Here is a 24,680-nt window from a genome sequence, read left to right on the forward strand (position 1 = left end):
TGTGATCCTGTGATCCTTAAGGAAGATTTGGGCAGGGTGGTGCTGGAAAATCTGCTGAGCTTCTGAGATTTTGCCCACCCCAGCTCTCAAGCACAGGTCAGCTGGAGCTGGCAGGGCTAATTCAGCTACTGCAGGTTCACTTGGTGGCTGGATATTGAATTTCTGGGCACTGCAATGGCTCTGGCTCTGAGCCAGAGAGAGGTGAAGGATGGCAGGGGGCTGTCCTGGACACGTTTCCCTGTGTCACATCTCAAGAAGGTGAGGACAAATCCATCCAATACCCTGGGAGTGTGGGCAGAGCATGGGGGGCTGTGCCCCAGTTTGTGTTCTTTGACACTGAAATGCTCATTAATGAGGCAGATTTAATCAGACCCATTAATGGGGTAGATCAAAGATCATCTGGCAAAGCACTTTGGCCCCAGCTGGCATCAGAGCAAGGACTCCCCAGAAGAAGGTTCTGGAGCTGAAGCCACTCCCTGTGGCTGCTGCTGCCCCCATGGTAGCTCCTGGTTTGGGGACTGTGAGAAACGCCAATCACTTGTTTTTAAAATTTTAAAAGTTTCATAGTAATAAAATGGTTATAAAAATAGTAATACAATTAGAGTAATAACAATTTGGACAAATTGAATTAGGACAATATGAGACAATAGAGACAAAGAGTTACAGACAGTCCAGGTACCTTTTCTGGGCAGCACGAGCCCGAAAAAGGACCCCCGTTAACAAAGGATTAACCCTTAAAAACAACAGCCTGTTGCATATTCATACACCTCATACACGATGCATAAATTCCATTCAAACACAGGATTCTCTCTGGTCATCATCAACTTCTTCCTCTGAATCCTGACAGCGCCTTTGAGGCAGGAAGAAGTTCATTTCTTCTGATAATGGAGCAAGAAATTCTTTTTCTCTGAAAGATTCAGGTGTCCTGTGGCTGCTATCTCAGTGCGAGTCCTTTCTTTAAAAAATGTATCCTACACAGCATCGTTTCTATTTTAACATTTTTTATAACCTAAAACTGTATTTAACACAGTACTTAAGAGAATTAATACAGCATTACTTTCTAACACAACACATATAATATTCATTTGAATATTTGTGAAAAGCCAGTCATAAAATACAGGCATTTTTCACAGGGACAAATGCACAGGGGGGTCCCAATGGTCCCTCTGGCCTCCATGGGGGGGATCCCCAGTGGCACTGCACCCACCAGCCTGACCAAGCTGCAAACCCAACCAGCAGCCAGGTCTCTTCCAAAAACAATGAGCTCATGTTGAAGCCATGGAGCATGTGATTTCCCAGCCCAGCACTGAGAGCCTCCCTCCTCCAGAGGGAGAGGAGCTGTGCAGGAGCCAGCTGGGATTCAGCAGGAAAGGCTTTATCCTCTCTCCAAGGACATGGGGTCCAAGCAGGACTCTGCCCAGGAGATGGGACTGCCAAGGCACCATGCAGGAAGCAAACTGCACCCTTCAAAGAAGAAAAGCCCTTAAAACTTCAAATATGTCTGAATTTTGAGCACCTTAAAACTTCAGATCTGCCTGGATTTTGAGCTCATTTCCTGGCAAATGGGTTTATTTCTCTCAGAGTTGTAAAAATATGGATGAATATTTCCAAAGAGGGAGTTTGAACTGGGACAGAGGGGCTGCACCTGCCTGGTTTGGCACACTGAGGTGAGGAAATGTGAGGAAATGTCCCCATGGTGAGCCCCAAACTTTGTACAGCACCTGGCACCTGGCTCTGCTGGGGACAGACAGTGTGGCTGAGCTCCATGGCAGCAGGACCAGGCTTTGTTCTGCTGCCAGGCTCTTGCCAGCACCTCATTCCTTGTCCCACTTTCCCTCAGCCTCGTGATCTGAGGAGGGAAGGGGGAGCAGCTCGGTCACTGAGCTCCTGGCCCGGCTCAGGTCCCACGTGGATGTCTCACAAGGATCCCCTTTGATCCCAGCACAGCCAGGAGGCTCCAGGAATGAGGACAGAGGCCACGAGAGCTGCAGAATAATTAATCCAAGAGAGGGAACCTACTGGGAGCTGCTGCCTGAGACAAATCCCAGTCTCGGGAGACTCAGGTGGGCTTCTCCAGCCGGGACAGACGAGTTTGTGACCTGCAGAGCCTGGCTGGGAGCAGAGTTTCCCTGAAACCCTCAAGCTTCTCTTTCCTGAAAGCTCCTCTCTGCAGATTAGCAGATGTCTTTGTTGGAGCCCTGGGTGCCTGCCAAGGATTACTGTAAACACTTGGCGAGGTGCAGCCTCCTGGCGCCCGCTCCATGTGGGGGAGCGCAGGTCACCTCCCGAGTGCCACTTGGGTGTTCACACTCACACAGGAGCTGTGAACTGCCAACAGCCAGGCAGGGCCAGCACAGCTTCAGCTGCCACCCCTGAAACAACGCCAAGATTTTGGTTTTTCCACCTTGCTTACCAAGGAGGAGTGAAGGGGTTAACTGGGAGATGCTGTTCCCATACCTGTGAATTGCAAGTACAGTAGGAGTAAAGGCAAAGTCTGTGGGTGCCAGGTGTAGGAAATGTGAAAGACCACAGTAGAAATTGATGTGTGATCAAGGGTAGGTGCAGGCCTGACCCAAGAATTCCTGCTGAGGCCCTGGGAACTGCTCCTCCTGTATAGGATCAGGAGAGGGAGGTGAGAGAGCACCTAACCTGGGATCCCAGAGCAGTCTGGGTGGGAAGGGGCCTTAAAGCCCATCCAGTGCCACCCCTGCCATGGCAGGGACACCTCCCACTGTCCCAGGCTGCTCCAAGCCCCAATGTCCAACCTGGCCTTGGGCACTGCCAGGGATCCAGGGCCAGCCCCAGCTGCTCTGGGCACCCTGTGCCAGGGCCTGCCCACCCTCCCAGGGAACGATTCCTTCCCTATATCCCACCTAACCCTGCCCTCTGGCACAGGTCCCTGAGTCCTTTTCCTCCATCCCTTGTCCCCAGTCCCTCTGCAGCTCTCCTGGAGCCCCTTTAGGCATTGGAAGGGGCTCTAAGAACTTCCTGGATGCTTCTCTTCTCTAAGCTGGACACCCCCAGCTGTCCCAGCCTGTTATGGGGTGAGGATTTGCTTAAAACCACACAGGGACTAAGTGAGAGCTCCAGAGGCTTCCCTCACTCAGAGATGGAGTAAAGAGCTGTGTGAGCTGTTTGCCCAGAAGCCACCACTGGAGGACCCTGCCCTCCCAGGTGTGACCCCTGCAGGACCCTCATGGTCAGCTCCAACTGCCCAGTTCCCAAGGCCACACCAGCCCAGTGCTCCAATGCAGGTCTGACTGTGAAGAAAACATTGCAGGGACAGCACTGAAATCACTCAAATTTGAAGAAAAACCTCTTTTAGCAAAGGCCTGGAGCCCCAGCTCTGACTGTCAGTACTGAGCCTGCCAATGCCTTAATGAGTGGCTCCAGCAATTAATTACCTCCCCTGTACAGAATGTGCTGTTTCCCAGTTCCACAGGTCTCTGTTGGCCAACAGCTTTGGTGTGGGCTCTTCCTCTTCCCTGCCAGATGGGAGAACCCTCCCATGTCAAACTTCTGCTCCCCCCTGGCAGCTGCCAGGCTCCCAGTCTTTCCTGAGCCATGGGTGGCACCACAGGTGTGGGATCCCAGTTTTGCTCCAGGTTTCCCAAGCTGCTGACATGAGCTCCCAGACTGGCTGTGGTCCCTCATCCCATTTCTAGATCCTGGTTTTCCCATCCTAGGTCAAATTTATCCAGTCTCTGATGCTATACATAGGAACTGTGTGCAGTTCTGGGTCCCTGAGATTTAAGAAGGATGGGAAAACCCTGGAATGTGTCCAGAGGAGGAGAACCAAGCTGGCAATGGGCTGGAAGACATGGAGAGAAGGGGGCTGAGGGATGATCTCATGGCTCTGTGCAGCTTCCTGAGGAGAGGATGTGGAGATAGAGGCACTGAACTCTTCTCCTTGGGATCCAGGCCCTGGATGCCTGGGAATGGCTCAAAGCTGCACAGGGAGAGGGTTAGACTGGACATTGGGAAGCATCTTTACCAAGAGGGGGGTCAGGCACTGGGAGGGGCTTCCTGGAGAGGTGGTCAATGCCCCAAACCTGTCAGGGTTGAAGAGATGTTTGGACAGCACCCTTAACAATGTTCTGTAACTTCTGTCACCCCTGAAGTGGTCAGGCAGTTGCAGGAGATGGTCACTGTAGGTCCCTTCAAAGTCCTCTCCTCTCCTCTCCTCTCCTCTCCTCTCCTCTCCTCTCCTCTCCTCTCCTCTCCTCTCCTCTCCTCTCCTCTCCTCTCCTCTCCTCTCCTCTCCTCTCCTCTCCTCTCCTCTCCTCTCCTCTCCTCTCCTCTCCTCTCCTCTCCTCTCCTCTCCTCTCCTCTCCTCTCCTCTCCTCTCCTCTCCTCTCCTCTCCTCTCCTCTCCTCTCCTCTCCTCTCCTCTCCTCTCCCTCTATAAACATTTGTGTGACCCTCTCCAACACTTTTTTCATTCACATCCATCTCCCAAGGTGACAGTGCTGGCACTGGTCTCATGTACAGCCTCTGGCTGCTTCCTAGCATGGATTCAAACACAGCCCCAGGCACCCCCATCCTGCCCTGGGCTGCAGCCCCTTCACTGGGGAGATCCCAGGGCAGGAGCCAGCCCCATTCCCTGATGGAGCAGCTCCATCCTGAACCAGGGGGCACAGCAGGAACCCAGCCCTGCCCCAGTGCAGGGTGGGGTGGCCAAGCCAAGGACCTGGGTCAGACCAGGACACATCCACAGCTCATCCCCCAAGAAGGTCCCACTATCCCTGATTTCTGTCCCTGCAGGCATCAGGGGTGTCAGAGCGAGCTGGTGCCAAGGAAGAGGCTACACAAGCCTCTCCTGACTCTTTTAGTGAGGATGAAGGCCACCAGCCATGCAGGATGCTCCTTGGGCTCCCTAAGCATGGAATAATGCAGGGAGGGGAGATCAGAGTGCTGTGAATGATCAGTGATCAGAGTGTGCTGGGGGGGACTGAGCCTTTTCTGCCTGGTGGCACCAGGAGAAAGGGGGCAGGAGGAGGAAATGACCTGAGGAGAAACTTTCTGTGTGTTTGTATTGGGAGTTAATGCCTTCCTGAGCTGTTTGGGTGGCCTTGAGCTGATGAGAGCAAGGCTGCAGGACAAGGGCAGTGAGCAGGGATGGACACCAGGAGCAGTCACTGGTGGCAGGGCACTGAGGGCCTGCTGCCCATCCTGTCTGTCCTGCCATCACAGCTCAGATCCCAACCCTGTGACCCCAACACCCCTGGGAGTCACAGGAGCTGCTGCCTGAGCCATGGCAGGAGTCACCCACCAAACTCTTGGTCTGGCTTTGTTTGGAGCCCAGCGAGTCAGTACCTGCTTCTTGACTCCTTCCACCCTAACATTGACCTGCTGCTCCTCCCCGTGTGCTTCCTGCTGGGAATTTCTCTTCATGGATGATCTGGAGGTGGGACACAGCCTCTGCCAGGGCCCGAGCCCGGCTGAGCTGCAGATGGAGCAGAGGCTTGTGCTGCCATCCAGAGGGGCCCGAGGAAATGAGCTGGCAGCAACTCCGTGCAGTTCAACCTCCTTTATTTTCCTCTGGCCCCTGGGTTCTTCCAGCTCAGACTCCCTGCCCTTTTCTGTGCCACGCTGTCCTTGCTTTTCCTTATTTCAGCAAGCTCTGGCTGCCTCATGCACACAGAGACCTGGGGAGGCTGAGCCCAGCTCCCTCCCAAACAACTGCCCTTGATCACTTTAAATCCACACAACTCTTCTCTGCCTGAGCCCATCCAATATTTGCTGTCCATGAATTCTGGTAGCCAGAAGTAAAGTCAGACAAGTCCTGGACTCCAGGTCCAGGAGAAAACTCCTTCCTGCCAAGCTGGTTGGAAACCACTCAAGTGGACATCCAGGTCCTCTCCTTGGCTGTTCTGTGTCTTTAGAATCCCAGCTGAGCTATGCCCACAGAATCCCAAAATGGTCTGAGCTGGAAGAGACCTTAAGGATCACCAGTTCCACCCCTGCCATGGGCAGGGACACCTTCCACTAGAGCAGATCAGTCAAACCCTGTCCAACCTGGCCCTGGACACTTCCAGGGATTCAGGGGCAGCCACAGCTGCTCTGGGCACTCTGTGCCAGGGCCTCACTACTCTTGATTTTGGTTTTTTGGGGTTTTTTTGGCTCTTCTGCACAGCCATTGACAGTTTTCCCAAGAACTGGAGCACAGAGGAACTGAAGGTTGTTGCTCACAGTCTCTGGTGCACTTGGCCATGTTCATCTCCTGTCTGGGACTGTTCTCACACAGCCAGGAGAGCCCCAGGCCCTGGCTGCTGCACTGAGGTGGTTGAGAAGAAGCTTTTTAACATTTGCAACACAATTTTTTAATGACTGATTGGGAAAGTTCAGGCCCTCAGGAGTCCTTTTGCTCAAATAACACAGTGTTGGATCATGAATGGATGGTTGTCACACTGAGCTCTGCTGATGCAACACAGGTGCCAGTTTGTGTTAGATCCAGGGATTTTGAAGATTTTGAGATAAAGAAAACGCCTATGTAGATTTTTGACATTCTTTTGGCATTGGGAGCCCAGGTGTCTGTGAGGGATCTTCCAAGCATTTCACTGCATCTTAGATAGCTGGAAACCTGTCCCTTAAATTAGCATTCCCACTTGGAATGGCACATCACTGCAGCTGGCCTAACCTGAGATGGGATAGAATAACATAGAAGAGAAATAGGGAAGAGTAAAATTAAAATGGAATGGAATGGAATGGAATGGAATAGAATAGAATAGAATAGAATAGAATAGAATAGAATAGAATAGAATAGAATAGACTAGACTAGACTTCCGGGGGGGGGAAGCAATACAAGAGGACTCTAATTATTCTTCAAAGTTTGTTTTTTTTTTTCTGATAGGTAAATTAGGAGCTCTTTTTTTATGGTCAGGATAAGCAGCATCATATGCAGGGGCCATGGTGTGGTCTGGCACTTCCTCCCTTGGCCCAGGGAAGGCAGGAGATGGGGGCTGCTGCAGGTGAAGGTGCTCTGTGTTATTGCCTGAGGAATCTGCAGAAGCAAGAGAGCTGATGGACAAGGCAGACCCAATAAACCACCTATTTCTGAAAACCACCAGGTTCAGGGTCCTTTAGGTCACATTGGTAGGGATGAGGAATTCTGATGGAGCTGGATATTTATGTGATGCAATACTCTTGGGTTTGAAGCTTGGACAAGGGTGATTGGTCCTTCCAGAACTGCTCTGCTGCCTTTGAACCCTCACACGATGCCAGGTGAGTTTGGAACTCCTCAGTAGATCCCACAGCAGATCCCACCTCCAAGGACTGGGATGGGAACCTGCTCCTTCTTTCATACAACACATCCTGAAAAACCTCCCTTGTTTTGCTAGCAGTGAGGATGAAAGGAAATCTAGCAAATGTGATCTCTGAGGGAAGAGTGAAAGAATTGGGTTGTTTGTGGCAGAGGAGCAGAGCAGGGACAGCTGGGATGAGCTGACCTCCAGCCTCCCCTTTGCAGCTGCACTTCCTGCCCTGCCAGGATAACCCTCCTCCAATAAATAAAAGGCTGCCATGGAAAAGAAGGGAATAAACTGCTCTGTGTCTGCCTGGAGAGGATGAGGAATCACAGAGTGAGAGCTTTAGTCAGACTTTGGGGACTGGCTGAGTGTAAACACAGCCCTGGGCCAGGACAGAGCCGCTGGGCTGGGGTTCCACCAGCAGCAGATTCAGGAGGGAAGAGCACACATTAAACAAACATCCCTCATGAGGGCTTTAGGCTGCACTCCCCCTGCACTGGATCAGGGAGAGCAGCAATTGCTCCAGGCACCCCTCCAGCTCTGCTTGCTCTGCTTCTCTGCTGCTGTTCCCAACAGTCCCGTGGCTCCAGGCAGGTGGGAACTGCCCTCAGCCTGGAACTGGATCCTGCTCCCCAAGAGTGGATGTTTGGAGAAGGGATTTGCTCCCATCCCTGTGACTTTCCAGCTGCCTGGATGCAGGAGCAGCTCTGCTGGGCTGCCTCAGGCCACAGCAGGTGTGGAAGGATGAAGAACCATGCTGGGGACAGTGAGGAGGGACCATGGAGCTGGGTGAGTGCTGTCAAAGATCTTCACACTATAAAAACTTCCTTTTTGTTTCTTTAAGGAGTTTTAATGGATGTTATGCACTGGGGTAACAGGGTAACAACTTCTCAACACCTCTCAGCTGGGCTGTGAAGCCAGAGTACAGGAGCCTGAGATTTCAGTGGTCAGCCTGGGCTTCCATCCCTTGTCATAGAATCCCAGAATGGTTTGGGTTGGAAGGGACCTGAAAGATGATCCAGGGCAGGGACACCTTCCACTGTCCCAGGCTGCTCCAAGCCCCAGTGTCCAGCCTGGCCTTGGGCACTGCCAGGGATCCAGGGGCAGCCCCAGCTGCTCTGGGCACCTGTGCCAGGGCCTGCCCACCCTCCCAGGGAGGAATTTATCCCAATATCCCACCCACCCTGCCCTCTGGCAGTGGGAAGCCCTAGTCCTGTTCCTCCATCCCTTGTCCAAAGTCCCTCTCCAGTTTTCTTGGAGTCCCCTTAGGCACTGGAAGGGGTTTTTAAGGTGTTTCTGGAGCCCTTTTCTCCTGAGCAGCCTGCTTGGTGCTGGTTTGGGCTGGCCATGGCTCAGTGCCACATCTCCAGGAGAGCAGGGATGGGTTTTTATCCAGGAAGCTGCAGAATCAGCTGCAGTCAGAGCTGGTGAACATCTCAAGATGTTTCCCTTCTGTTCAACTGTGTCTGGTGGTTTTGGCTGGATTCCCAGCCCTCTTCAGCCTGGGGAATCACAGATCTGGGTGTAAATAGACGTGGCTGATAGTGGAGCTTTGCCATGGGGCAATTCCTTCCCGGAGAGGAAATGGAGCTGTTGGATGCTGCTGAGGGACAGGGCAGCCCCACAGCCCCTCCTGCTGCCTCAGGCACACAAACATCCTCAAGAGGATTCTCAGGAACAGCTTTGGGAAAGATTTCCCCTTATGAGAAGCAAAAGCCTTGAGGACTCTGCTTCATCTGGGTTCTTTCATGGGGTGGCTGGCTCTGCACACACTGACCTTAGAGGGGATCTTAATGTTTTCCCACTATAAATGTTCATGTATTTGTGCAACAGTCACATTGCAGTCTTGGGAAGTCTCATTTTGGTCTGCATAAAGCTTCCTGGAAAACTCCATAAAAGAAAACACCACATCCACTTTAATTACAAAAGTGAATATTTCGTTTGTTTACAGTTTGACATCCTCCTCCTTGGCTTGAGACCATAGCAGCAATGTGTGTGTGTGTGTGTGTGTGTGTGTGTGTGTGTGTGTGTGTGTTGGGCTGGAAATTTTGATGTGCTGTCTAATTTTCTTTATTACTTCCCTTTTTGCAAAAATAGGGAAGAGGAAAGGGCACAGTTACCTCCTCACAAACGGTTACTGCTGGGCAGCCCACGGAGCCATTTACCAGCAGGGGAATTGTGGAAAGGAGGAAGAGGCCCTGCCTCATGAAATAGAAAAAAATACCAGAGGAAGCTGAGTAAGAAGAAATGAAGAATGAATAGAAATTACCAAAAGCAAAATCCATATTTTTAAAGAGAGACCTGGCAGATGAGCAGTTAAAGCATCAGAGAACAATCCAATAAAATCCAAGAATGTTTTGGGGTGGAAGGGGCCTTAAAGCCCATCCAGGGGCTTTCCCACCTTCCACCAACCCAGGTTGTCCCAAGCCCTGTCCAGCCTGGCCTTGGACACTTCCAGGGCTGGGGCAGCCACAGCTGCTCTGGGCAGGCTCAGTTCCCTCATCTCCCCCAGCTGTCTCCAGAGCAGAGGAGCTCCAGCCCCCAGAGCCTTTTGCAGAGAAATCTCTGTGTTTATCTGTTTTATTTCCATCCTTCTATCCCAGACAGAAGCCACATCCCAGAGACGTCTGTGCAAGCCTGGGGTGTGATGCAGTGTCAAAGACATCTTTTATGGAAAATCCTTTCCTTAGGACTTTTCCTCCTGAGAAGCTGAGAGGCCTCAGGAACAAAATGTAACCAATGGTTATCTGCTGCTGTGGAATGCAACAGGTGCATCTGGGATTGGGCTCATGTGGTTGTTTCTAATTAATGGTCAATCACAGCCCAGCTGTCCAGACTGCCTTGATCAGTCACAAGCCTTTGTTATCATTCTTTCTTTTTCTATTATATTCTTAGCCAGCCTTCTGATGAAACCTTTTCTTCTATTCTTTTAGTATAGTTTTAATATATATAAAATTATTTTTTTATCATAAAATAATAAATCAGCCTTCTGAAACACGGAGTCAGATCCTCATCTCTTCCCCCATCCTCAGACCCCTGTGAACACTGTCCCACCCTTTGCTGTCCTCAGTGGCCTCCTGGCCATGCCATGGCTCTGTGCCACACCTGGAGCTGGCACTTGGCCCACACCTCCCACACTGACCTGCTCTGGGTCCCAGCCCCAACCTGCCCCCCTGTTCTTTGGGATCAGCTAAAACTCAGTGCAGGACCTAAGAGCAAATCCTCTGAGGATTTGGGCACCTGGCTGGTGTTCTGCCCTGGCACAGGGACCTTCTCCAGAGCCCATTTTCAGTTCATCACTGGCAGCTCCCCAGAGAGAGGACACCTGCTCATCCCTCCTCACCCTTGGGACAAGAAGCAGCAGCTTTCACTTTTAATGAGCTTTTCCTTCATTTTGCACACTCCTTGTTTTCCCAAAGCTTTTAGGATTGTGTACTACAAAGTCTCCAGCCAGAGCTGTACATCCCACAGCTGTGTCCTGCAGAGGAAGGCTTGGTTTGGGTTCAGATCTGAGTTTTGGAAAGGCCAACACCATCCTGAGCACAGGCACAAGTCCACCCTTGAGGACAGCAAGCTGTGAGAGCCCTGCTCCTCCTCCAGGGCTCCCAAAGAACAGAAGTCTTTGTTGGTTAATTCTGCATCCACAGACTGCTAAAAGCACCATGTTTGTGTTGAACCCTTCCACTTCCTCAGCCTGTCTGGGCTTCTGTCTTCTACTACCAACAGAGCTAAAAAAGATAATAGAAGAAATGAACAACAACAAAAAAAATTAATCTTGAAAAGTTATCCAACAAAAAAAAATCCTGAAAATTAATCCAACAAAAAAAATTAATCCTGAAAAATCCTTTCAGGCCCTGCTTGTGGGTTCATCCTCCTGCTCCTGCCAAAGCTGCCTTTTGGGGTGACAGATGAAAGCAGTTTTTTGAAGGGTATCCACATAGTGTGTGCTGCCTCAACAGGCACTTCCCCTCTGGGAATAAATCACCACTTTCAGTTTTTTTACCCAGGATTTGTATCCAGGTGTTCCCTTAGGTTGGAGGAGGAAGCTGAAATGGTGAACAGAAAGGGCAAGTGTTAAAGAAACAATAAATACAGACTTTTGTGGGGGACTGGCACAGGGGCCCCTGCCTGTCCCTGGCTGTGCCAGGGCTGCCCACTCATAAGGGATTTGTGCTCCACCAACCCTGTGGCAGCAGATTTCCCTCTTCCCCCAAACGGGACTCTAGAAAATCTTTTGAGAGGTCACTTGATTCATCTTGTGCTTCAGATCCCCATTTATAACATTTAGATTGCAAAACCCCTCTGAGATCATCAGGTCCAGCCCTTCTCCATGGCACTGCCAAGGCACCGCTGACCCACGTCCCCAAGTGCCACTTCCACAGGGCTTCCTAATCCTCCCAAGGATGGGGACTACCCCTGCCCTGGGAACAGAATGTGTCTTACCCAAGAACTCTCAAGCCCAAAATCAGTAGGACTATCAGGACAAAATAAAGGGGAGATGCAGGGGTTGTGTGGGGAAGGAAAGACAAGATAAACAGGAAAAAAAGACCAAATAAAGATCCTGAAGAACAGATTGCAGAGAGCTCAGGGTCCACTGAGTCAGTGGTGAGGTGAAGTAAGAGCAAACAGATGCACCTGAGACACCACAGAACCCCAGCAGGATTTGGGGTGAAAGGGCCTTTAAAGCCCACCCAGTCCCACCCCTGCCATGGGCAGGGACATCTTCCACCATCCCCAGGCCCTGTCCCCCCTGGCCTTTGACACTTGCAGGGATTCAGGGCAGCCCCAGCTGCTCTGGGCACCCTGTGCCAGCCAATATTTTGCCTCTGCAGAGCCCAGTTGAGCTACAAGTTTTTGGGTAGGAAAAGGTTCATTGATAACCCCAAATCTCCTGCCCTGGGCAGGAACCTCCCCTGGTAATCTCCCCCATCATCTCCTCTGCTCCAGCTGCTTCCCCTGGGAGCTGGTGATGGCTCCAGGCTCAGTTTCCCTTCCAGGCAGTGATCCCACACACAATTACTGCAGGGGTTAAGAAGTCAGACAGAGCAGCTCCACATGTCACCCTCCCAGCAGCAGCTGGGGCTCCAAATAAGAAATAAAGAAAAGGAAGATAGCAATAGCTCCAGTCTGTCTGCAGGGACAAGAAGCACTGAATGAATGCTGTTCTTGGTTTTTTCTTGCTGCAGCACAAGAGAAAACACCAACAGGATGATTAAGCTCCCAACCAGATGTATCAGAGGGTGTGGAACCCTCCCCTTCCCCTCCCTGAGCTTTTGGGGAAGGTTGAACAGACCCCAGCCAGGAATGCTGGAGGTAAAAACAGCCTTGGCAGGAGCCTGGGTGTGTCCTCAGGTTCAGCCACAGCTCTTATTTCTACAAAGGCTTGGACTTTCCTATAGGATTTGGCCCCTAATCCATAGATTTGAGCCAATCCTAAACAACTTAAAGAGTCAGGACTGCCAGAAGAGGGACTGAGCTGAAGCTCCTCTGTGACCGTGTTCACAGGGGTCTGAGGATGAGGGAAGAGATGAGGATCTGACTCCATGGTTCAGAAGGCTTGACTTATTATTTTATGATATATATTATATTAAAACTATACTAAAAGAATAGAAGAAAGGATTTCATCAGAAGGCTGGCTAAGAACAGAAAAAGAAAGAATGATAACAAAAGCTTGTGTCTGGGACAGTCTGAGCCAGCTGGGCTGTGATTGGCCATTAATTAGAAACAACCACATGAGCCCAATCCCAGCTCCACCTGTTGCATTCCACAGCAGCAGATAACCATTGCTTACATTTTGTTCCTGAGGCCTCTCAGCTTCTCAGGAGAAAACATCCTAAGAAAAGGATTTTCCATAGAATGTGTCTGTGACAGTCCAAGCACTGCACGGGTCTTGGTGCACCCAGGAGAGTGGAGAGAGCAAACAGGAGCAGCTGGGGATGCAGCCAGAGCTACCAACAGGAGCCACTGCCCACCATGACCCCCAGTACCTGTGTGGGTGTCACTGGAGTGTCCCTGTGCCACCACACAGTTCAGAAAGTCCCCCCAAAGCCCAGGGGTGCCCACCAAGGCAGGGAGCCTGTGCAGGGTGGGCAGAGCTGCCATCACCTCCCTCTGAAGGAGCCCTCAGCTCATGCCAGGGTTACAAGGCCCAATCCCTGCGGAAGGATCCATCCCTGTCCCAGCCTGGGAGGGAACACTCAGCAGCCAGGAAGCTGCCCCAGGGGAGGGTGCCCCAGTGCTGCCAGGAGCTGCTGGCACTGAGAACCCTCTCTGGGAAGGCAGATAGCTGGGCACTGCCAGGTACCTGCCCGTGGCAGGATTTGGAGCTGAAGGCAGGAGAACCCAGAGACATCCCCAGGACTGGTGTGTGCAGGGGCTCCGTGGAGGGCCTGGAAACAAAATGGGCCTGTCACAGACATCTTTTATGGAAAAGCCTTTCCTTAGGATTTTTCCTCCTGAGAAGCTGAGAGGCCTCAGGAACAAAATGTAACCAATGGTTATCTGCTGCTGTGGAATGCAACAGGTGCATCTGGGATTGGGCTCATGTGGTTGTTTCTAATTAATGGCCAATCACAGTCAGCTGGCTCAAACTCACTGTCCAAGCCACAAGCCTTTGTTATTCATTCTTCCCTCTTCTATTCTTAGCTAACCTTCTGATGAAATCCTTTCTTCTATTCTTTTAGTATAGTTGTAATATAATATATATAATAAAATAATAAATCAAGCCTTCTGAACCATGGAGTCAGATCCTCATCTCTTCCCTCATCCTCAGACCCCTGTGAACACGGTCACAGATCACTCAGTGCCAGGTGCTGGCACAGCATCACCAGGAATGCTGCTGCCTCCAAGGCTGGCCCTCCCTCAGGGCTTGGAACAACATCCACCTTTTCTCCTTCTGCTTTTCTTGGCCAAATAGGGTGCAAAGATGCACCCAGCTGCCCAACAGCCTCCCGAGGGCAGAGCCAAGAGGCCGTGGGTGTTTCTTGGGGCAGGTGTGTGTGACCACCCAGTCCTGGGGCACACAGGTGCCCAGCCCAACACCCAGGGAGGAGACTCCATTAAACAATGCCAAAAACACTTTATTTACCAAAACCACATTAAAATACTACAAAGACTGTGCCATCCTGCCTCAGCTCACGGCTCAGGATCCTGGGGGAGGCTTGTGGAGCTCACGCAGCAGCACCAGCTTCGTGGCCAGCAGCACCTCACGGTGGCCGAGGTGGCTCCTCCTGCCATAGCGGGACAGCCTGGAGGCCTCCAGGGCCACCTCCCCGAGGAGCTGGGGACTGCCCAGCCAGGCCAGCAGGGAAGGCACCAGGCAAGAATCCCCCGTGGAACACGTCTGTGGGGAGAGCAACCAACAGCATCAGCACGGCAGGCACAGCCCAGCCCGGGATCATGGAATCATTCAGGTTGGGAAAACACAAGGATCAAATCCAAACATTCCCCCAGCACTACCAAGGGCACCACTAACCCACCTGATCCACACATCTTTTAAACCCCTCCAGGGATGGTGACACCATCAAGATCAAATCCAAACATTCCCCCAGCACCAGGGATGGTGACACCACCCAGCCTGGGACACAGGGGTTATCAGGTGGAACTCAGGGAGCAGGAGCTGCACCCCAGCCCAGCGGGGACTCACCTGGTTCAGGAGCTTGCAGATATGGGCTGAATAAGCCACTTTCTTCTTCTGCCTGTGGCGGCGGAGGCAGCGCAGGCTCTGCCAGGCACATCCCTCTGCTGCCCTCGGGGGCTCGGGGAGGGCACCAGGACCCAGGGGGCCGTGGAGGGCAGGGGGTGCTGGCTCCATCGCTCAGTTCTGGGCTCACACACACCTCCTGCGGCTGCAAAACCTCTGCTGAGAGAGCCAGGCAGGGGCTGAACACACTGCTGCCCCCACCCTGTCCTTGCCAGGGCAATAATCAGCATCAGGCAAATTAGGCATTTATAATAACATCAAAGCCATTCAGCACATTGAATAAACAAAGTCAGAAGCCATCCCCTCTGCAAAGCTAAACACACCAGAAAAACAAAGCACAAATAAAGCTTTTTAGGAGATTTTTTTTTTTTTTTCCTTTCTAGCTCACCTCTGAGAGCTCCTCCAGCCTCGTTCACCCCCAGGAGCAGGGAGGGAGCTGGGATCTGCTGCCTTTAACCAGGAGGGATCATTGCCTGCAGCTGGGAGGGGAGGGGGCCCAGGAGCTCCAGGGTGGGGATGGAGATGGAGAGAGGGATGGAGACAAGGACAGGGATGGCCTCACACCTGTACCCTATTTCCTACACTCAAACCAGCCATTCTTGCCCAAAATTCTTTTAGGTGAGGCTGTGTTTGCTCCCAGGTCCCCCCAGCCCCATTGCCTTAATTAGTATCATTAATGTAATTGGCCTCAGTGTTGGATCCGGGGGGATATTTTGTGTGCTTTATTCTGCAATATTTTGAGGGGGGTTCCAGGGTTTCACCAAGCACCAGAGTGAGCAGGGTCTGGGGGGGCAGATCCTGACCCTGCAGGGTGGGGCCCTGGGTGGGGTTACCTGGGCACAGGATCTGCCCCCTGTCCTGGCAGGGGGTGCAAAGAACCCAGTATTGGGGTGTGAGGGGGACACCCCGGGCAGCGCAGCCCCTGCTCCAGGGGGCACATTGTCCATCCGGGGGTCCCGGTTCCTCTGTCCCGGGGTTCCCGATGCCCGGTCCCGGTGGTCCCGGTGGTCCCGGTGGTCCCGGTGGTCCCGGTGGTCCCGGTGGTCCCGGTGGTCCCGGTGGTCCCGGTGGTCCCGGTCCCAGCCGTGCCGCGATCCCCGCCTGCAGCGCGCAGCTCCCGCCGCCAGAGGGCGCTCCCGCCCCGCCCCGCCCGGGCAGCTCCGTTCCCTCTATGGCCGCCAGGGGGCGCCGCTCGGAGCCGCCTCACGGAGCCGCCTCAGGGCCGCGGCCCCGCCCCGCCGCAGGTGACACCCACACACCCCGGCCGGGCAGCGGCGGGAGCGATCCCAGCCGGGTCCCGTCCCGTCCCGTCCCGTCCCGCTCCTAGCTCGGCCCCCCGGCCCGGTCCCGGCCGTCCCAGTGGCCGCCATGGCAGAGCAGGAGAGTTTGGAGTTCGGCAAAGCCGACTTCGTGCTGATGGACGCCGTCACCATGCCCGAGTTCATGGCGAACCTCCGGCTGCGGTGAGTGAGGGGCGGGCGGCGCGGCCCCTCCGCCCCGGCGCTCGGCGGGTCTCCCCCTCACACCGGCCCGCTTGGGATGGAGTGTGAGGGGGGAGAGGGAACCGAGACCCTCCCTGAGCCTCCTCCGCCTGCTGCCCCTCCCTGACTGAGCAAACCCGCGCAAAAGTGTGGATTTTCCTATGAAATTAAAGAGCCGGGTAAAGGTGAGGGTGCTCAGGGTGCACCAAGCCCTGGAGGCTGCGGGTGCTCTGAGTCCCCCCTCTGGAAAATCTCCCTCGGAGTCACCTGCCTCAGTGCCCACCTCCCTCTTGGGACCATGGAATGGTTTAGGAGCGAAGGGACCTTAAGGACTTTACTTTTAGACAGTGTGTTGTTGATCTTCCCCTATATCACAGAAACACAGGCTGGGTTGGGTTGGGGAGGGACCTTAAAGCCCGTCCAGTGCCACCCCTGCCATGGCAGGGACACCTTCCCCTGTCCCAGGCTGCTCCCAGCCCCAATGTCCCACCTGGCCTTGGGCACTGCCAGGGATCCAGGGGCAGCCCCAGCTCCTCTGGCACCCTGTCCCACTCCCCTCTGTCGGGTTTCTCGCCTATGCTCCGAAGTTGCTTTGGAGAGAAAGAAAAAGAGCAATAAAAGTCACCAAGTCCAAGGTTGCTCCATCCCATGGGGACATTGCAGCCGCTCACTGGTGTAGATTTGCTGTGCTAACATTTCGTGATCTTTATGGTTTTATTTCCCTTGTAAATGGGAAAGATCCACATTTTCCTGCCTGTTCCCTCTCAAGCACAACTAAATCCTGGGCAGCACTGATAGAGGACAGCCAGGGGACCCTAAGTCTGTGGCTGCTTTTCACTTTCCGTTATAAAACATTCATGGGAGCTCCTCCTGATAAACTCTTACACCCCTGCTTGTGCAAGGATTTGATAATTGCCAAAGAGAAACCTTTGGGATAAAGATGTGACTTGCTGGCTTGTGTCCCTGCCCTGTTCTGCTCAGGTTTTTGTGCCTGTTCCTGTCCTGCCACTTGTGTTCTGGTGGGTATTGGAATCAGACACTTGTTGGGCCCCTGGTGTGGTTGGATGCACCTGAGAGTGGCTCTGGCAATAGATGGGAGGTGGGCTAAGCTCCCTCAGCAAAACTATTGTGGAAGGAGAATATGAATCTTTTTCACACAGTTGTTGCCTCCTCTGGATGAAATGTGGAGGTTTTGAGACCTGACTGCTTCAGGCACTGAGTGCTTGGGAATTTCTGTGCTACACAGCTCTCCCTGAGCCCTGAGATGCTGCAGGGTGAGGGCTCAGATCCTGTGGGGTGTAATAACAACCAGCATACCTTATGCTTTTTTCCTTGTATATTTTGGATTTCTGTTTGGACAGAGAGGGCGTTGGTGTTTGAATGTAAGATCATAATGAGAATGGTTGAGCTTTGAACGTGATTTCAGATCTAAATTAATTTTGCAGTGTGTCTAAAATTTTGAATTTGTTTCTCATTTGTACACTCCATGATATTGTAATGGTATTAGAAATTGGTTTGCAAGCGTTATCTTTGTAATTAGCAGCAAACTTGTGAGTCACAGTTTGTTCTTGGGGTTTTACTCTGTGGTTAATGTGTACTAGAAACCTAAATGAAGTATTGGAAATGGATTTATAACTTAAAAACCAACGTGGCATGTTGGTTGCCTTTAGGAATCCATTGAGAGGTGCCTTGCAGGGACAGACTTTGCTGATTTTGTATGAAGGGATGAGAAGAACAAGCCAGCAGTCCTGGATCCTTACAATAAATGTACAACTTAGTTTATTTTTTTTCTCTGAGCTGTTGCTGGTGGTGCCTGAGGGTGTAGCCAGGACATCCCTGCTGTGTGTGATGTACCTTGGAGGCCTCGTTTAACTTCAGTGCTTTGGTCAAACCTGCCCAAACCCAGGCTCCTCCTCTGACAACAGTTCAGACTTGAGTTCTTCCCACCTGGCTGTGAGCTCTGCCTGATCTTCAGTGTCATCTGCTGTCTGTGCTATGGGCAGAGCAAGCTTTTGTCAAAGCTGATTGATTCTGTTATTTTTTCTAATCTTGGTGCTGTCATCCCCTGCCTCCAGGGCTGTCTGCACTGGGACCTTTGGGGAAGCTGATGTGAATTTCCCAGAAGTGTGGCCTTGCAGGGAGGCTGCTGAGCTCTATGGGGCATTGGGTGCTGTGTTGTGGCCCTGGGCTGCCACCCCAGCCCTGCTGCTGGGTTAGACAAAATTAGACAAAATTAGACAAAATTACAGCACTCAGGCAACACCTGCTGCTCACATTTTCCTGCTCTGGAGAGGGTGTAGGAGCATCGGGGGTAGGATGGTCAGGACAGACAGAGATGAGAGATCTCTGCAGCCAGGTCAGGAACTTGGGGTTTATTGCAAAGGGCCTGGGTGCAGGGCCCTGCTGGGAGCTGCCAGGCACAGCTCAGAGCAGGACTGAGAGAAGAGAGGGGGAGAGAGTAAGGGAGTAAAAAAGGTAAGAGAGTAAAAGGGTAAGAGAGTAAAAAGGGCAAGAGAGCGAAGTTCCCGTTCCAATACAATAAATCTTCTCTGTTGAATATTCTAATTCTCACTAACCAATCCAGTACAAGATACAAATCCTATAGCATTTCCATACAGCCTATAAGAATCATTACCATCCTGGGTTACGTTTTAAACCCTAAAAACTCCTCTTTGGGCCCCTTCTGCCAAGCTGGCAGGGTCTGCTCTGCCCCTTGGGCCTGTCTGCAAGCAGAGGGTGGTGTTCCATCAATAGGGGGTGATCACCTTCAGCTGGCCACACCATTGTTTTCCAGTTGTTCAGTAACTGAGGGATCTCAAAGCTTGCTTTCATTTCAATCTCACCTATAGTTTCTATATTCTCACAATCTTTTGCCAGAGAATCATATTTCTAAGGCTTTCCTGTTTCATCTTCCCCAACAAGAGGGTGGTTGGTTCTTGCTCTGACACACAGGAAGCTCTGTGAGCCCCAGCTCAGGACCTGCTCAGGAGTTGGTTGTGTCACTGTGGTGATGCAGAGTCCCCTTCGTGCTGAGCAGGGGAAGGAGCTGCTGCTCCTCTGTCACTGCAGTTTACACTTGGATGGGCTCCACCCAGTCCAGTTTTCTTTCTGCCAGAGCTATTTTTGTTCAGGGTCACTGGCTGACCCAAGACGGGCTGTGCTGGATTTAGTTCCCAAGTGAGCCCAGATGTGGGTGGAATTGAAATCATACCAGTTTCAGTGCATGCAAGGATATTTCCCCAAGGATGTCTCTAGTGGGAAAAAGAGGAATGGTGAAGCTGCACTTTTCATTTGTGTAGTCTTTGAATTCAGGGGTGCTGACATGGGCTGGATGAGTTGCCTGGGTAGGTGGGTGGATGCAGTGTGAATTCACTGCCTCAGTTCCCAGCCCCAGTGCTCATGCCCAGTTATTTGTAGGTTTGAGTGGTGACTCAGCAGGGATGTCACTGTGTCAGTACCTTTTTGTGGCTGTGTCTTACAGCTACTTAATGCATGTTTCTTGGGACACCCAGCAGTCACTGCGTGTTACACTTTATTGTAAATAAAAGTCATCCTGTCCTTGAATTCCTTAGTCCTGAGTGTGCTGTATCCCAGTGTCTGGTTGTGATTCTTAGTCATCAGAATAATTTTTTAAAAAGAAAAGCAGGACTATGGAAATGATCTGTGTGAACTCAGTAGCTTTGTTTCTTTATAATAACATCCAAATTTGTAACAGACAATTGTTTCTGAAACTCTCATCAATCAGAATTATTAAAACAGCTGGATTTGAGTGTCAGCCATTGCCCATCATCCCTTCAATGAGTGCCTGCTCATCTCTGCATTGCTGCAGGAGTAATTGGCAATTCCAACCTAGGACATCAGATTAATTGAAGCACTCCTTAAAATAGGGAATCTTTTTGTGTCTGGCAACTCCCAGGTATTTATCTGTAGTCAAGTGTTACCTGCAGTTGGTGGGAGAATGCTCTGGACTTGCTAAAACTCTCTATTTCACTGCTTTTGATTCAACATGGCCATGGCTGTTCCATGGCAGGTGGGCTGGGATGGTGCTTGTGGAAAGGGAGTGTTGGTGTGGCCAGAGCTGCTCAGCTCTTGCAGAAATTGTGGTGTAGATGAAACTATTGAGTAAGAGAAACAGGAAACTGCACCACCTCATTTTCTTCATGCCATAGTGAAAGTTATCATTTTTAATTTCCTTCCTTGTAAGGAAGCTTATTTTTCAGAAGTGTGAAATATTCTGCTTTATCAGATGATTTCTTGTGATTTTCTTCCACTGCAAAGACCACTCACTGTTCTGTCCAGCTTGCATTTGCCTTGACAAACAAATCAAACCTCAGAGCACTAAAACTGGGATGTGTGGAATGCCAGGAGGGAGTTCTTGAATGATCTGTTGTGCAGCTTGGGGATTCCTTTGGCAGTCACTGCAGAGCAGCTCCTCCTGCCCGGGTCTCAGGTGTGTGCCAGGACAGCCAGGTGTGACCCACGCCCTCTGTGCCGGGCACTGGGATCCTCTGGGGACCCTGTGGGGACCCTGCTGGGGCAAACCCAGCACCTCTGAGGCACTGGCAGTGGGGAAGCCCCCGGGAATGCAGGGAAAAGCAGACAATTGGTGCAGAGCTTGGGCTGCTCTGATGTGAGCTGTGTGCTCGTGGTGCTTGTGTGAGCAGGTGCTCCCTGACTCATCCTCCACTGAGTTCCAGTCAGTTGCTCGTTTTTCATAAGCATTGTGCAGATCCCCTCTGGAACACAACAGATCTGTGTCACTGTTATTAAAGAATTCAAGGATGTGTGAAGGGAAGGCAGTGAGAGCACCTGGTGATGTGTAATGATTGTAAAATGAATTTGGGGTTGTTTTCCTGTTCTTTTCAGTACTTCCAGCATGGAAGCAGCTGTGGAAAGCTGTACTTGCTACTCAGTGCCTGGTCATGCCAGCCCACCTGAGCCTGAGTGGTACAAAGATCTATGGGTTAATAATCCTTGCAGTTGTCTCCCTGTGCACGTGGTGACCTCTGGCCTCTTAAAGCAGCATTTCATAAAAACACAGTCCTGTTTTCACTTAAAAACACACCAAAGTGGCTTTTGTAATGTTTCTCAACCATGTCACAAACCCCAGCATTTTCAGATTAAGGCAACAGGTCTAGGTCTGTATTTACTGCAGGGCCATTTGAAACATAGATAATATTTGCTATGATTATTAATAGTTTTGGCATCAAGAATCAATGCTGAAAATCTGGTTCTCCTGAGAATGTGCTGAAAGTATTTGGTGCTGAGGGAAGTGTTTGCTTTGCAGGCAGGGCTGGAGTCCTAGAAAAAGGTTGGAGCAAACTGAATGGAGAATTGGGATTTAAGTGCTGCAGAGGGATATCTCAAAGGGGTTTTCTTGAGGTTGTTGTGTGGAGGTTGTACCTTTTGGGCCTTGTCAGAAAATCCCTGTTGTTTTTCTGGATGCAGTGACTTGAGGCCATTCTTTAGGATCCTAAAATCACAGAATAGTTGGGGTTGGAAGGGACCCTAATATTCATGGGGTTCCACCCCATGTCCCTTCCACTGGAGCAGGTTCTTCAAGTCCCTGGCCTAGGACACTTCCAGGGAAATACTTCAAATTCTGAAAGACCAAACTCCTGCTCTACCATTCAGTGTCCCCCAGACCTGCACACTGGGTTGTTTTCCTTTCCTTTCTCAGGTCTGGAAAAGCAAGCCCAAGTTCTGGGGTTGAACAAATGCTTTAATTTGTCTCCATCTTCAGGAAATGGGTGTCCCTATTATGATCCATTAGGATCAGTTCTTAGCCCAGCTGTGGGTCCATTTGATCTTGCTCAGTACCACACCCTTTCTGTTCTTCCCTTGCTGGGCCTCAGTTGCAGCTTTGGAGTGAAGGGTGCTGTCTGTATTACACTGATATTTTTACACTGACTTCTTTATCTTTTGAGCTCCATCTTAAACATTGATATTTGGGGTTGAAATTGTGGTGGGAGAGGTTTGGTTTCCCATGAGGTAATAAACTGTATTTAATCCCAGCAGAGGAAATATTATGTGAATGCTTGGTTTCATTTGTGTTTTTGCTAATGAAATATTCATGCTTCATAAACAAGCTTTTCATGCCTTTAAGCCATTTTAATTTCCTCATTCTAAATAGTTATGAATATTTGAATTGTTCATGTGGTGTTGGATTAAAGAGCTGCTGGGGAGAGGCTGTTTCTCCCTCCCTGGAGAGGGGCACCTGCCTGTGGCTGCTGCAGGACCCTCCTTCCTCTGCTCAGGCCAGCAGCAATGGAGTCTCCTCAGCCCTTCTGGCTTCCTCAGAGTTGCTCAACCTGCAGAAGCTGCCTTGTGTCACAGTTTGGAATGAATGGAATGAAAATTCCCCTTAGTCCATCAAAATTTGACTTCTGAGCTTGGCCTGGGGCCAGGCTGATCCTCAGAGGTGGAAGAGGCCATGGATCTCACTTAAAAAGCAAATCCCAAGCAGAGGAGCAGCCCAGGGAGAATGCAGGCAGCTTCTGGCTCCACAGGGGAAGTAACCCCACTCTTCAGCCCATGGACACCTGGAGCTGCTGCAGGGCTGCTCTGGCACTCCTGGCTGCAATTCCCATGAATTCCCAGGCTTTCCATGAGGTGCTGTCCAGCCTGGGCTTTGTTTTCCCTCCATAAGTGCTGAGTTTATCTGGTGTCACTGGGCCTTCTTAGCACACCTGCCCTCCCTGCCTGATGAAAGCCTCCTCAAGGGAAGTTTTCCAGGAGTCATTTTATAGCAGCTGGGTGGGGAGTGTGGAATCATTTTAGCACCTGGGAGTTGAATAAAACACGAGGTCAGATTTATCAATGAGATCAGGGTGCCTTGTACTTCTAAACTCTGAGGCTGCTGATGCTGTGCCCCAGAGCTGCTGCTGCCTCTGGTCCTTGCCAGAGCACAGGTACCAACATTTAATTGTGGGTGGGGAGCAGCAGCCTGGGGAGGGACATCCCTGGCACGTGGCAGCAGCTGTGAAACAAAAACCTGACAGAATCAGTGAAGTAACCAGAACGATGAGGGATTAGCTCCAGAGAAAATGCTCTTTCTTGCATTTTTAAAAGTCTTTTTTCCTGCTGTTTACACAAAGTACATCTACAAAAATCAGCTGGTAATTTAGGAATTCCTCAGCAGCCTTTTGGCTTTCATCCTTATTCTGCAATGCTTTTCTAGATTCTGATGAAGTGCTGTGTGTCCTGAAGCTCCTCAGAGTTGCAGTGCATCTGTTTGGGATGCTGTCAAGTGGAATCCTGTTCTGGTTTTTGGCTACCCCATGTCTGAGGTGGTTTGTGTGACCTGCACCATCTTAGCTGAAGTGATTTGTCATCACCAGCTGAAGGCTGACTCCAAGATCTGCTGAACTCCTGCAGTAAATATTTGCTAACACTTCCAATGAGTCTCATGGCCTCCTTTAGTCAAGAGTCCTTTGCATTGACTTCTGTTCAAAAATCTGCCTCTCCAGGTGCTTTATGATCTAACACTCACTGAGCCCTTGCATTGCTTTGACTCTTTGCATTTCTTCTGGCTGAGCAGGCTTTGACACCACTTGAACTTTGTGATATTTACTTGAATTCCTTTAAAGATGCAGATCTCATGAGGTGTTTGGAGTTACATCATCTCTCTCTGCATCCCTGGGCCATGATTGCATCTTTTTATGGAATGAAGGAATTCTGAGAGGAGGAGAGGGACACAGATGTCTGCACATAGTTTTGCCTGTAAGTGTGAAATATGGGGAGCTGTGTGTCCTCTGGTGGCAAATGCTCATTTCCAGTTCTCTGAAACAAAATTACAATTTGTAAAGAGGATTTGTTTCTTTAAGGGCTTTTCTGGTGAGATGTGATGAGGTCTCAGCTCCCAGTGCTGCTGTCACATGCTGATGTTCCTGTATTAGACCAGGTGTAAAAGTGTTCAGTTGTGTTTTCAAGTTCTGAAAGAACAGCCTGGCTGTGAGGCTGTTCTGTCTTTGAGAGTGAGAAGGGGCATTAGATAGACTTAACTTTTTTGAAAATACTTAATCTTTCTTCAAATCTAAGCCATTAAACTGTTCCTGAGATAACTCCTGTCTCTGGCTAGGAATGAGGTTTCTCTGGTCTCTGAGCTGTGTGTGTGACAGCAACACCCAGAGCAGTTCCTTTGCTGGTGGTTCAGGTGGACAGCAGATACTCTCCTGTCAGGGCCCAGCTGAGGCAGGAGCAGGGGGATGTCTGGAAAGACCTTTTAAATGAAAGAGTTGTTACTGATAAG

General features: G+C 50.9%; 1 protein-coding gene across 1 annotated transcript in view; it reads left to right on the top strand.

Moving 5' to 3' along the window:
• Positions 1-16,204: 16,204 nt before the first annotated feature.
• Positions 16,205-24,680, top strand: part of MYO1D (myosin ID) — a 171,254-nt gene continuing 162,778 nt past the window's right edge. Inside the window, exon 1 of the mRNA XM_054649462.2 lies at positions 16,205-16,411. Within this exon, the coding sequence (XP_054505437.1) occupies positions 16,317-16,411 (95 nt within the window). The 5' untranslated portion in view covers positions 16,205-16,316. The remainder of the gene's footprint in view (positions 16,412-24,680) is intronic.

Source organism: Agelaius phoeniceus, chromosome 26 (genome assembly GCF_051311805.1).
Source record: "Agelaius phoeniceus isolate bAgePho1 chromosome 26, bAgePho1.hap1, whole genome shotgun sequence".
Lineage (NCBI taxonomy): Eukaryota > Metazoa > Chordata > Aves > Passeriformes > Icteridae > Agelaius > Agelaius phoeniceus.